This window comes from Tiliqua scincoides, chromosome 1 (assembly GCF_035046505.1).
Source record: "Tiliqua scincoides isolate rTilSci1 chromosome 1, rTilSci1.hap2, whole genome shotgun sequence".
Lineage (NCBI taxonomy): Eukaryota > Metazoa > Chordata > Lepidosauria > Squamata > Scincidae > Tiliqua > Tiliqua scincoides.
Genome location: NC_089821.1, coordinates 302765009 through 302779893, shown reverse-complemented (window position 1 = coordinate 302779893; position 14885 = coordinate 302765009). Strand labels below are relative to the sequence as shown.

The 14885-nt window shown below is 42.0% G+C and overlaps 1 protein-coding gene across 1 annotated transcript in view; it reads right to left on the bottom strand.

The window, feature by feature from the left end:
• Positions 1-14885, bottom strand: part of TDRD9 (tudor domain containing 9) — a 68279-nt gene that overhangs the window by 38301 nt on the left and 15093 nt on the right. Inside the window, exons 5-9 of the mRNA XM_066612299.1 lie at positions 9742-9845; positions 7154-7215; positions 5747-5801; positions 4252-4336; positions 3164-3221 (exon numbers count right to left, since the gene is read on the bottom strand). Coding sequence (XP_066468396.1) covers positions 3164-3221; positions 4252-4336; positions 5747-5801; positions 7154-7215; positions 9742-9845 — 364 coding nt within the window. The remainder of the gene's footprint in view (positions 1-3163; positions 3222-4251; positions 4337-5746; positions 5802-7153; positions 7216-9741; positions 9846-14885) is intronic.

Sequence of the window (14885 nt, the reverse complement as noted above, 5' to 3'; positions counted from 1 at the left end):
ATGTGGCGACCAGAACTGGACGATGCCACCCATGAAACAATGCCACCCAGCTGGAGGTCCCAGCAAACTGGGACTGCAACATGCAGGAAGAACTTTAATGGTCCTGATCCAGATTGTCTCCCCACCCCCACAAACTGGTTCTTAGTTACTCTACTAAAAAAATGCTTCTGTTAACATCAGTAGTAAAATCATGGCAGGGTAATGAGTTAAAAGCCCCCATCCTCCATGTTGATGCAGTCTTGACCCATGTTGGGGGGGGGGGGGGCTCAATCTAGGCCAGTGATTTTCAACCGCATAACCCAGAAGAGCATTCTAGAAGTCAAAAGTGACCTCACAAGAGGTGAAGACCATAAAGACTATAAAGATCCAAAGTGAGCCATAAGAAGAAAAACGTTGAAAACCACTGATCTAGGCACTACTTGTTTTTTTAAAAAAACAAGCAGCAAATTACCATTCAACATGTGCTTAACATAAATGGCTGAAACATTCGTTTTTAAAAGATAAGGCTTTAAGGATGCGGAGGTTTCTGACTGCCAACTGAAAGGCTCGTCCTGCTTCAGATCAAGAAGCTGTGAATGAATCAGGACAAGAGAACACACATATTCTCATGACCTCTGGTAGTAGCAATCATGAGGGAAAAAAGGGAAAACAGCACTACGCTGTGGGGCTGATGCCAGGATAAAGGTCAAGACAGCAATACTGAACCAGCTGTGAGAGGGGAACGCTGAGAGGTGAAAACAAGCCTCCTATCCCTCTAGAGACAGGGAGTTCCAATTGCCAAATAGTTGCTAGTGTCAACCTGAAGATCTTCATCTTCCATTGATGTCTCTTTGCATAACCATTTAAATGCCATGTACCTCCAACACTGAACTCACACTTCACAGGCTCAGAGCAGTTTTCCCCTCTACTCCAATTTGAGAGGTTTAAAGCCATGAATTGGAAGAGGCTGGTTACCAACACACACACACACACACACACACACACACACACACACACACACACACCACCATCACACATTTGAAACCCAACATGGTTCTGGTGTTTGTTTGGTTTTTAAGCCACACTCCATCCAATAACGCTAGTCTATGGATTAAGAACAAAGTTGCACACAGCCATAGCATACACAAAGCTTCCATGTTAAGGCCCTTTGGTACTGCCTTCCTTCAACCACTGGAACAGAACAGTGGCTCCACCCAGCACTTAATACAGCATGACATTATCCAGAAACACCCTTCCCCAGATACTTCTGAAATGCTTACTGAGGTGAAGGAGGAAGCTCTTCAGTCACCAGGAAAGGTGTTCCATAGCTGCAGTGCCAAACAGAGAAGGCCCTACTTCTTGTCACTGCCCCCCTAACGTCCATTAGGAGTGCCAGGCATAGGAGGGCCCTCTCAGAGGATCACACAACAATGGCCAGAGTGCTGAGCAGGCATCCCCCAGCACCACCTTCCTGGGATCTGTCCGGCAAGAAGGAGCAGAACCACTGCACAGCAATATCTCAAAGCCTAACTGCAGGACACCATAGATGATGTTGTTGAAAGCCACTGAAAGGTCCAGCAGGGTCAAGAGGGATGCACTTCCTCTCCAGACCTGGCACTGGTTACCTAACAAGATGACCAAGCCTAACTCTGTCCCAAAGCCTGGCCTGAAGCCATATTCAAAGAGATTCACATATGGCCTGGTATCCGTGGGGGGGTTCCATTCCAGAACCCCCTGTGGATACCCAAGAAGCTCCTTCTCTGCGGGGCTCAGAATGGCCGTTTAGACCAAAAAAATCACTTCTTGAAGCACCATTTTTATGCCTTTAAAAGGCATTATGAGGGCCAGGGTATCCACTCTGGAGTGTGCAGGCAGGGGTCCCCGCATCCGCAGTTGTGAAACTGCGGATATGGGATTCGTGGATATAGGGGACCCCCAATATAATCAATCTCCTCCAGGACCCTCTGATGCTGAGAAACCACCACCCACCTGATCACCTTGTCCAGAAAGGGAAAGGGGTTGAGCTTGTCAGATACAATCCAAAAGGACTTATTTTCCTAAGACCCACCAAACCTATGGTACTTTCCATTTAAGCACCACTGACTTCCATGCAAATCAGGTATGAGTGCTTTAATGTCTTCTTATTACAGGTATCCATGTACCATGGCAGAGAATTTGCTTCTCAAGTTGGAAGGTTCCATTTTGAAAAAGGTCACATTTCTAACTCTGATAACTGCTAAGAAAAGCATGCAAGCAGCATGTCTATAGAAGACTCAAGTTGCTCAACTGGGTTTTGAGCAGGGCTTCCTAAAGCCAGAGACTAGGGATCCCTCCTCCAAGTTTACTAGCTCTAGTCTGCCAGCAACAACTGCAGCCCCTTCCCTTCTCCACCCTCAGTCATTTCTTGACCTCTAGACTCTTTGGCGTTTGCAAAAACAGAACCTCAAGCCCTGCATTTTGAATTATGCAAATTGAAAATGAATCGCAGCAAATTAAAGTAGTAGGCCTAATTTAATCTGAGTAGTTACTGCCAAAAGCCATAAAAAAAATTCTCCCCCACGCTCGCCCAGCGCTGTTTCCTTGGGGTAAAACTTGATTTTTATTTATATTCTTGGCACAGAGTACTGTACATACTGTCCTAGCTTTAAAAAATGCTTTTGATAGGGTTACGAGGAAGAAAAAATTCAGACTGTAGTAATTCTGGCTTTCATGGTAAAATAGGGATGCAGGAACATTACTTCTGAAGAGTTACCTACAGGTTGAGTATCCCTTATCCAGACTGCTTGGGATGGGAAGGTGCCTGGATTTTGGAAATTTCTGGATTTCAGAATAATGGCATAAATATAAAGAGAAATGCTTCTTCTTGATTTTTCCACTGTTACCCATATGGGTGTCTGCTGGCCTCGGACATTTTTCAACGATATCTATACAGGCACACATAACAGAGCAGAGAACAGAACTTATAGCTGCACCTGCACTGTACATGAAAATGAGCACAAGACCTTGTAGTGTTCGCACTACATAAGGTTTTTTTAAAAAAAATGTCTTGGTCAAAAAAGTCTGGATTTTGGAATAGTTTTCACCTGTTTGGTTAAGGGGTAATCTACCTGTAGCTGTAAAATTACACAAAAGATTTTAATACAAGTAAATTCATTTTTCTCATATCACACACAAAATTGCTCACCATATTTGACATCTGGAACGGTTATGGAGCTCTCAGCTATATTTGTAGCCAGAAGGATCTAAGGGATTTAAAAACAATAGAATAGGAGAAGGAAAAATGTTATTGAACTGAGGAGTCCATTAAAGAAGTATTCTTGTAAATATGACCAGTGAAGTTCAGCATTTAAAATGTGAAAAGAATTGCCCTTCTGCACTTGGTGACGGGGGGGGGGGGCGGGTAAGCAGTAAAGTTAACCATCATGAGTCTTGGGCGGGTGGTCTGCATTAGCCTTTTGTCCATTTGTGGTTTCCCATGGGAGAGTTAGGACAGACAAAAGACAATACTTCTTTACTCAGCATGCAGTTAAGTCTGTGGAACTCCTTGCCACAGGATGTGGTGATGGCATCTGGCCTGGTTGGTTGGCAACCTTCAGTCTCGAAAGACTATGGTATAAGCCTACAGCACCCAGGATTCCCAGGCGGTCTCCCATCCATGTACTAACCAGGCCTGACCTTGCTTAGCTTCCGAGATCAGATGAGATCTGGCACGCACAGGGCCTAGCTGCCTTTAAAAGGGGATTAGACAAATTTCTGGAGGAAAAGTTCATCATGGGTTACAAGCCATGATGTGTATGTGCAACCTCCTGATTTTAGAAATGGGCTATGTCAGATGCAAGGGAGGGCACCAGGATGCAGGTCTCTTGTGTGCTCCCTGGGGCATTTGGTGGGCCGCTGTGAGATACAGGAAGCTGGACTGGATGGACGTATCACCTGATCCAGCGGGGCTCTTCTTATGTTCTCGTGCATAACTGTGGGTGCTCTTGCTCTCTTTCCTTAAGCTGATGATACCCCCATCATATGTTGTTTCCTCAGTTTCTTACACACACACACACACACACACACACACACACACACACACACACACACACACACACACACACACACACAGAGAGAGAGAGAGAGAGAGAGAGAGAGAGAGAGAGAGAGAGAGAGAGAGAGAGAGAGAGAGAGAAATAAATCACAGCACTGATAGCCACTTTGGGTGCCCTTCGGGGAGAAAGGTGGAATACAAATCTAATACATAAATAAATACAAGTTTTAAACACTCACTTTTCGATAACCAGGAACTGGAGTCAAGAACACATTACTCTGCTCTTCCAGTGTGACACTGGAATGAACTGGATACACCTGCAACCTAAGGAATAGCATTTGAGAAGTTCAGTGGCAATAAAAAAAACCCACAGCCAAACAGGGAACATCAAGGTGTATGAATATTCTTCATCCCACTCAAGACACCTGAAACGGTCACTCTCGGAACTGTTGTAGTTACCATGTGTCTCGAAACAGGAACTGGCAGCTGGGTTCAGGCTCCTTTACACCTTGTGATACTGAGACAGCCTGAAAAGAGTAAGACTGACTGACCTGAGCCTCGATGCTCCTGTTCCACTAATCAGAATTGCACCTCTCTACTCCTTCAAAGGTATGCATCCACAATATATATTTATTACCAAAGAAAGGGAGGATTGGAGAGCCATCCCTTCCAAACTGGGTGTCGCGCAATGTGTTTCTGGGGGCCTTGTGGGACCTGCACTGGCCGAGTTGCTAAGAAGTGTGAGTGTGACTCACCATGCTAAAGTACTGTGTGGAGTTCTGGGGCAGTGAGTTGGGCTTTCGGCAGAGCTGGAGAAGGCCCACCCTCCCACTTTGGACCATTTCATGCTATTTTGGAGGTTTATTTGGCATGACCTGGAAGTGTCGCTGGTGTCATCACGTAAGTGCGTCAGTGTGTCACCAGTACGTACTTCTGGGTCTGGAGCTGGACACTGCAGGCTGGATGAGTTTGAGAACTACTGCCTTAAAGTGATTTCAAAGGAAGCACTGTCCTTTCTGTACCCAATATTTTGGTATCCCATTGTTGTCTCCAATTAAGGAGATTTTTGAAAAACAACCCAAAACCCTCCTTACCAAAGGGAAATGAGTGTACACACAATACTCCCATTAACTGCTCCTTCAATGTGTGGGAGCACAGATGGAAGCTTCATCTGTCTCTAGCCTCTTTTTTCTACAAAGCATTCCCTGGTCCCATAGCATTGCCTGTTCTTCCATATTACTTCATCAGAATCTCTAATTTTGCCTTATCCAAGCTATTACAATTCATGCCTCGTTATTCACTGGTTTCACTCACCACTGATATCAGGGTCCACCTTTAAATGTCTTGAAAAAACGTGCCAAAATCCCATTTTCTACCTTCACACTGTTATACTGCACTGGTTGCAAACTTGGGGTTAAAGGTAGCTTTAAAGACCCACTACTGGGTTTCTTGCTCCTCCATTGTTGCCCCAGAATGCATCGGTATAGAGCAAGAAACCTGGAAGTGGGTCTTTAAAGCTATTTTTCCACTGATTTGGTATCCACTGATTATTTTTTTTTATCCACTGCGGGTTCCAGAACAGAACCCTAATAGCTAACGAGGCATGACTTATACTCAGGAAAGCCAAAATCAATTTCAAAATCAAAACCCCAGAATCAATTACTATAGGACTAAAAACACAGCATCTAGGTGTTCTGTCCAGCATCTAGAACCATTAATAAAACTCCAACTCACCTTTTATAAGCCATGCTTGTGAGAAGCTCATGCATATGATTTATTTCCGCCAAACCTAAGGGATGAAAAACAACTGGTAGCTTAACGTGGTTCATTTATGCTCAAGCTAAAATCATTACAGTCATCTAGAGCAGGGGTGTCCAAACATTTTGGCAGGAGGGCCACATCATCTCTCTGACACTGTGTTGGTGGCCAGGAAAAAAAAGAATTAATTTACATTTGAAATTTGAATAAATTTACATAAATGAATATATTAGAGATGGAACTTATATGAATGAATGAAGGTCTTGCAGTAGCTCAAGGCCTATAAAAGGCCTTGGACAAAGCAAGGCCAGCCTTTCCTTCGCTGCCACTGCTGCATCACAGACGTGAAACAGCAAGCAGTGGAGGGAGCCCTCCTCCCACAGCTCAGGTGAGAGGTCAAACAGTCGTCCTCACACTGAGAGCAGTTGCATCAGACCAGCATGGGTTCCAGCAAGTCTCCGGAGGGTCAGAGGCTCATTGGAGGCCAGGGGCTCCCTGCGGGTTGGAATGGGAGCCCCCGAGGGCTGCAAGTGGCCCCTGGGCCGGGGATTGGGCACCCCTGATCTAGAGATTGTTCAGTTACAAGGAGTCTCTCATTCTCACCACAAAGAATCACCATCTCCTATCCGATGCTACACACACAGCTTGCATTCGCACTTTGATGTTACAGCAAATGTTTAGATCATGGTTTATATTCAACATTTTGCACCTCTTAATCACGCTGGGGTCTCTGAATTCGCATAAGCTTTAGTTAATATTGTTAACGTTTATCCTCCAGCATTCCACTTACATGGATGGAAGGGCCAGGATTGTGCACAGCCACACTTTGAAAGGTGTCTCCTCCAGCCCAGGATCCCGGAGGCCTGCTCAGTGGTTGGAGCCAGAGGCGTAGCTAGAGGGGGTGCAAAGCACTAAGTTTTGCAGGGAGCCTCACCATGGCATGCAAGTGGCCCCTCCCCTTCAGAGCCATTCCAGGCTGTGAGACCAAAACAGAGGCAGCCCAGAATGGCTCCAAAGGGGACAGGCCACTTGCACACTGTGGTGAGGCTCCCTGCAAAACTTAGTGCTTTGCACCTCCTCTAGCTATGCCACTAGTTGGAGCCTAAAGTGCACCAGGTAAAAGGTCTCCACTGATCTGGCAATGGTTGAACAGCAGTATTTGCACCAGGCCCAGATAATTTCAATTGCAGGGACTTATGTTAACACCCCATTCCATTCTGTGCTTGAAGACAGCAAAGCATGAGTGTGTACTCTTCACTTTAGGTCACCAGCCTAGGATTCCAGCTTTAGGCCAAGAGTTTTCCAGTCTGAATCTGAACTTCCCAATAACATACTAGTTAACAAACTATTCCTGTTCTACCAAAAAATTTTTATTCAACTCACCTGGTAAAAATACCAAGACACTGCCACGCTCTGAAAGAAAGTCCATACCATGGTTTTCTACCCTGATATTTTAAAAAAGAAAGATGCCATTTGCATTAGTTTCAAATTAAAGCAGCTATGAGCTATCTTCCACAAAGAAGAGTTTTGCATACAACCCAAAGCAGCTTCGCAAGTTCAACATTAGCCAAGGTTAGTGTCAATGGAAATGTAGTGCTATACCACGATGAAAATAAAGCACAGAAGGGATGAGTGACATGCATGCAATCTCCTAATTGTGGTTAGGAGGTTGAAAACATTGCATATGCACCTAATAGAGAATTAGGAGATAGATGGTTGTTCCAAAAGTAGTTCTGAAAAGAATTACTTTTTACTTACATTTCATTGTACTTCTGTGCACTTGGAGCTCAAAAAAGATTTTAATTTTTTTATATATATACAGTTTTGCTAAACTTCCATGTTTGGGGGAATTCAGCGTTATAGAGCAAACACATGCCAAGTCATTGGGAGTGTCAAACTAATAAACGAGTATCTGATAATTTTAGCTTACTTTTAATGGGACATTATTCACTAAAACAAGGAAGCCAAATGTCTCTGAAAAAGCCTTTCTCCCATTATGAACACTACCAAAAGCCCTCTGAGAAAAAACCACTGCTGGGCTCTTTATAAGAGAGTCTAAAATGAATCGGTGTTACAAACTGCAAAAAAACAAGTCCTTCCACTTCATAGGAGTTATTGGACTATGACATGAAGTCTGTAGAATGCTCTCCACGCATAGCAGCCAGAGGCTAAAATATGTTTAATGTAACATATAAACCTGACGCTTGGTAACAGGGACACCATATACAGCAGTTAAAACGACTACATCTAAAATGCTTCATTTATAAACTACCAACAATAGGGGTGAGGAAGGTAAGCCTGGATGTACAAGTGATAACCTTTTTCAGTGCAGAAAGTGTAACTGGGGAGATGGTCACACAAGCAACAATATAGTCTTCAAACAGCTAAAGCAAAAACAAGTCTGAAAAAATAGCTGGGGCATTGGTGTGGAGGAACTAGTGTGGCACAGTGGATAATATTCTGAGTTTGGGACAAGGACTTGGGTTTAAATGCCCACTCAGCCATGAAACTCACTGAGCAATCTTGAGCCATGTTTTAGCCTATCCCCCATAATAGGATCAAGGGATTCATGCATTTAGTGAAAAGGTAGGAGAGAACACCTGGATACAGCAGACAAAATTAACATAGCAAAAGGTTTAAGAGCTGAAATCAACAGTAGTGACATTATACACAATATTCTGTTCCAATGATAAACTAGGTCAGAAATCCAATTGGGGAGGGGTGGTGTAGGAAACCGACATAACTCAACTGAAAAAGGTCAAGCATCCTCATGATACAAAGGGACTGACTGTTCATGAGTGTTTTCATCTCTTTTTTATTGCAGCTAAACTGTGCTATGATAAATAACACAACCCATGAAATCAAGCAAAAAAAAATATGTCAACTTTTTAAAGCATAATCTCATAATTAAACAGTGAAGAGAGAACTTCCTTGAACAATTTATTTTCTCGAATGCATGTTTCATTAACAAGGCAGCCCTAAATCTTAATAGCACGCCATTTCAAGTTAGGAATCATCATTATTAAAATTCTCGTACTAGTAGGGCTTTTGCATTTCTACACACACCAAATGCCAAACTACAAACTGCCACAGAGCATGTTAAATTAAATTGCTTTAATCTGTTCTGCACTCTGAACTAACACAGACATTAAGCATGAAAGTCAGTTAAGTAAGATGAACAAGAAAAGAAAGCGAATGGGGTTTGCCAGTCTATACACATTGCTTTCCTTGTGATAAGGGAGGGAGCATTTCTTTTTTATTATGAGTATTGCATACATCCCACACATACTCACAATTTTGCTCTTAGCTAACTATGCAAAGCTTTCATTTGATACAGTTTAGAGAACCCCTCATACATAGCTGAGAATACTGAGAATAGGAAAAATTAAATGTTCAAAATCTGTTAAACCAAACTACAGATTAATCTAAGTAGAATTCAGAGCAGCTGTGCAAAATCAGGCAGGATGAAGAAATGAAAAATATCAGGACATCTCTTGGAATTCCAATAAATAGAATAAAAGATGTAGGAAGCTGCTTGAACCATTCACTAATGAGGTTATACTATATCTCCAAAACTAGGTGTGATAGGGCAAAACAGATGCCATTTTTGGAATCGGCACCCCAAATTCATATCAAACCACCATAAAGTTTGGGGAAAACTTTTCTGACTCTCAGGCCTGTGTTATTATTTTTAAATGAGGGATCCATCACCCATGGAAGCCCCTCTGAGTGTACCAAGATCTGTTATAAATTAGTTGCAGGACTCACAGAGACCACAAAGAACAGTATCTGCTCTCTTTAATAATGCTTTGGTCCAAATAGTCCCGTCCCCCCCGGTTTCACTGTCTTTATTAATGCCTTTCTTCATTGTTTTTACATATTTTTAGTGTGGAACTTGTAAGCCTCTTTGGGCATTTGCTTTGGCAAGGCAAAGGCAGGATATAAATTTTTTAAATAAATAAAAACCTTACCCAGCCTCCTTCATTTCTAACTCATCAAACCACTGGATCAGCATGACTGCTGCTTGGTACATCTCTGCATATATCACAGGTTCCTCAATCATTTGGGCAGGAATCTAGAGGGGGGGGGAGAACCAAAACTGTTATGCTTGCTATTTACAGAACGCCACCAGCATGCATAAGCCATTACATGGAACACAGAAGCTAGAGAAGCAGCAAAAGCAGCGACAGCACTTAGGAAGCAAGAGGAGAGTACTCTGAAGTACGATTCCTTGCACCTCCTTTTGCCTGCTGAAACCTTTCAGGGAAGCCAAATCAGAAGCCACATACATCCATCTTGTTGAATCAAATGAAGCATCTGCATAACATTTTGATGCATTCAAAGTGCTTCACATTTATTATTGCATTGCAATTCTTACAAAAACCCTGTTAGGTAAGGGTATTATTATCCCCACAGAGCAGAAGGAGGCAGCAGAGGCTAAAAGGCACACAGCAGCAGTTCCTAAACTTACCGTGCTCACGGCCCCCTTCTTTTGTGGCTTCTTTCCACCTCTCTAGGGCGCTGCCAACTTGGATGGCACGAAATCTCACGCAAACCCAGACGGTGGCACCTGGGAGAGCCAGGAAGAAGAGGCCGCCAGGGACATCCCACAGTGCTCCTATGAGTTTGCCACAGCGCCCTAAGGCACAAGGTGCACATTTTGGAAACCACTGTTCTAAAGCCACCTAGTGACACCTCAGGTTAAGATTCAAACCAGGGACTTCCCCACTGTAAGAGGTGTTCTGCTGTCTAGCAAAGCCAACTGTACATTCATAAATTACATTACAAAGATACCATAAGTCTTCAAGGCTCTCCCAGAACCCAGGTAGCACTGAGGTCTAGCATTTCTCACCACTCTCACATTTACCAATATAAGATTTTTTTTTAACTTTCAATTGTCACAATTTAAAGAACCTTTTGGGTGCATAACAGATGTGTGTCTACAGAAGGTGCTTTAAGCAAGATGCCCCACACAGAAATGTGAAGTTAGGCTATATTCCTGGAAGAAAAAAGCCCAGTCCTAATGAAGTCAAAAGTTGATGTGAACCTATAGTTTTCCTTTGGAGTGTAACACATGATTGTATTGAGGCAGCCAATTCTCACGCAGGTTTTTGTTTGAGTTGTGGGTTGTTTTCTGAAAGCTGTAGATTGCTCTTCTGCTAGGATCTTTTTTTTATTTGCTAGAATTTAAACACATCAGTTTGAGTTTCCCTGCCCCAATAGCTTTCAGAGCTCATTCTTTCACCTTGCTGAAGCTTCCATACCTCTTCTTCGCCACCCCTGAACATGACAGAACTGCCAGGCTGTTTTATCAAGGAAGATCGCAACTTGACAAAAACAAGAGTCCACAAGCATTAACATTACTCTGGGAAGTGACCCGTTCAAATCAGAACTACTTCAGATTAAGACAACTTCACCCAACTATAGGTTCACACAGGGCTTCTTAGGAACCTACTACAAAATAGCAAAAAAGAAAAGAAAAGAAAAATAAGTGGGAACAGTTTTAACTAACTCTCATACTTTAAAAATATTACCTACTTGGGGGGAGGGCTGAGGTGGCTGAGGGCTGAGGTGGTGTGAGTCCTGTTTTTCTGAGCTCCTGGAAAGCTTTTGGAAAACACGCTATTGTTGGAAAGATTTTCAGATTTTTTTCACTGACACAATGCCAAACAGTCACAGACCTTTTACAAGAGTTTGGAGGCTTTATTTCTACAATAGTAAGTGAATTATACAAGCCAATTGATTCAGTTTGGATACAAATGTTCACTCTAGTTTCCCATCCTGTTTCTCAAAGAACCACACCCAGAAAACCACATTAAATAAAGTGAGATAAACAAGTTACCTATGTGACACTGTATGTCATTTCCACCTCCTTATTGGGCCTATTATGACAGGTTTGGTGCATGGTCCCGGCTCAAATTAGGCGGTCATACTGCCCTGCATCCCAAAATATTCGTGGCCCACAACTTTAGTTATACAAGATCCTGGAATTTTCCCTTTGGGAAAGTTATTATCTACATGTCTCTTTAGGTCACTTTGACATAATGACCCTCCTATCCTGTTTTTGAGAGGAACAACAGTCATTCTCTTGGCTCCAATTTCAGTTATTTTTTCTCAAACTAGAGAAGATAATTTAACCATTTCTCCTTATCACTATTTCTTCCCAAAATCCCACTGATCTGAGGATCAGTGGTCAGGAGAGGCCTTGATCCTACAGATGGTGCACGGTTTCAGAGAAGAAGGGTCCAGCCAGGGACTGTTTTTTCTCCAAGGGAACCCAGCCATCGATGTCGGTGATGGTGAGGATTCAATGTTGAAATTAAGCCGAAGGCTCCAAGCAGGGAAGGAAGTTGAAAGAAGCAAGTGAGTGTTGTTCCGTTCTGTGTGTCTGACATTAATTGACTAATGAACTGACTTGATTAAGCTTTTGCCCCAGAGAAGGAGAAGGAGGGGGAGGCTTTCTCCCTCCTGGGAGAAGAGGAAGGAGGGGGAGGCTTTCTCTGCTTATTTGTTTGTTGATGTGAGAAGAAGCTTTGGAGGAGATCTGCCGAGCTTATTATGGAAATATGAGTGCATAACTCTAACTTTATAAATCTAAAATTTGTTGGATTACAAATTAACTGTCTTGGAATATAATTATTGTTGTGGAGTGTTCAGTTTCGTTTTCCTGTGGAGAGCTGGTGGAGTGCCTGTGGAGAGTATGGCTGGAGACCTGCATTTTTTTTTTGTTTTGGAAAAGTGGTTGATTATTTACATTCCTTTGATTATCTCCTGGAAAGGAATGCGGTGGACATAGAAACAGATATAAATAACAGAAATAAGACATAAACAACAGAAATAAGAACATTAGGGACCTAGTGGACTAAAAAGCACACTATAAGGACAAGAAAAGGACTTGACAAGTGAAGTAAGAAGAAAGAAGATATAAGAAGGAAGAAAAAGGATGACAGGAAAAGGAGCGAAGTTAGGAGCTCTCCTGCCCCGGAGTCCAACTTGGGAAAACTAACACAAGAGGAACCGAAAGGGAAAGAATGGAAGCAGACAATACAAGACAATATAGTGAAATTAGTGCTGATGGGAAAGCAACAAACAAATCAATATCTGCGGGTTCAAGCTAGTTTGGATGCATTAACTACACAACTAGATGATCTTAGTGTGCAGCTCAAAGATGTTATATCCAAATCACATGAGAAAAAATAAAGGATTATGGAAAAAGTACTGGAAATGGGAAAGCAACAAGCAAATCGATATTTACAAATCCAAATTAGCCTGGAAATCTTAATTCAACAGACAAATGAGTCTAATACGCAACAGAGGATCAACAAAAGAGCAAAGAAATGGAAATCCAAAACACTGGAGTCAGGACAAAACAACAAATTGGAAGAGACAATGTTAATGGAGATAGCTTGGAACATAAAGACTCAAAAGTCACCAGAACAGAAAGGAGAAGAAATACTTTGACTAATTGATGCAGATTGGATTGATCAAGTGAAGGAAGAAGAAATACTTCAACCAACTGACATAGATTGGAATGATCAAGAGAAGGAGATGATTCATCAAGATGCTGATTTATCAAGAAGAGCGAGTACATTAAATTGTGATCTGTTAAGAGGAATTCATGTGAAATTTATTAGAAAAAAAGATGGAAAGTTAAAGTCTAGAGAAGAGATTTGGCAGACCAGTGGATATTTAGGTTGGAGACAAGGGAATAGATAAAAAGAAAGATAGTAATGTGATAATTTTGTATGTTAGAAATTAAAGCTTATTAGACATCAATGAGAATTTATTTAAGTTTTATAGGTGATATGTAATATGTATAAAAATTTTAGTTAGCTTGATATTAATAGATGTTAGAATTTTAGAGGATAATTTTAATGAGTTAGAATTAATTTTAGGTGATATTGTTCTGGATGTTTACTTATATGTTTATGTATTTAGTCATGAGGATATATTAATTTTGGATGTTATAGATAGAGAAATGATATATGTAATTATTAGGATATTAAAAGTTGTTAGAATTTAGTATGTTAGATATTGGATTAGGATATTAATTGTTGTGAGGATTTTATATGCTAGATCCTGGAAAGACACAAAGATCCCAATGAAAGTTGAATTAATAGAGAAAATTTGACTGTGGTGGAAATGGACAGATTTTTAGAGAGCTTGGATCAACATGTATAGATTGAGTAATGAAAATTATTTTATGCTTGGTTGAAAATAAAGTTGTAGAAGTATAAGATAGGGTATTTAGATGAATGTATTATATATATGATATATTATATCAAGGGTTATTAAGGAATTGAAGAATGAAGTTGCAGATCTCTTGACTAAGGTATGCAACTTGTCCCTCAAAACGGCCACGGTGCCAGAAGATTGGAGGATAGCAAATGTCACGCCTATTTTTAAAAAGGGAAAGAGGGGGGACCCGGGAAACTATAGGCCGGTCAGCCTAACATCCATACCGGGTAAGATGGTGGAATGCCTCATCAAAGATAGGATCTCAAAACACATAGACGAACAGGCCTTGCTGAGGGAGAGTCAGCATGGCTTCTGTAAGGGTAAGTCTTGCCTCACAAACCTTATAGAATTCTTTGAAAAGGTCAACAGGCATGTGGATGCTGGAGAACCCGTGGACATTATATATCTGGACTTTCAGAAGGCGTTTGACACGGTCCCTCACCAAAGGCTACTGAAAAAACTCCACAGTCAGGGAATTAGAGGACAGGTCCTCTCGTGGATTGAGAACTGGTTGGAGGCCAGGAAGCAGAGAGTGGGTGTCAATGGGCAATTTTCACAATGGAGAGAGGTGAAAAGCGGTGTGCCCCAAGGATCTGTCCTGGGACCGGTGCTTTTCAACCTCTTCATAAATGACCTGGAGACAGGGTTGAGCAGTGAAGTGGCAAAGTTTGCAGACGACACCAAACTTTTCCGAGTGGTAAAGACCAGAAGTGATTGTGAGGAGCTCCAGAAGGATCTCTCCAGACTGGCAGAATGGGCAGCAAAATGGCAGATGCGCTTCAATGTCAGTAAGTGTAAAGTCATGCACATTGGGGCAAAAAATCAAAACTTTAGATATAGGCTGATGGGTTCTGAGCTGTCTGTGACAGATCAGGAG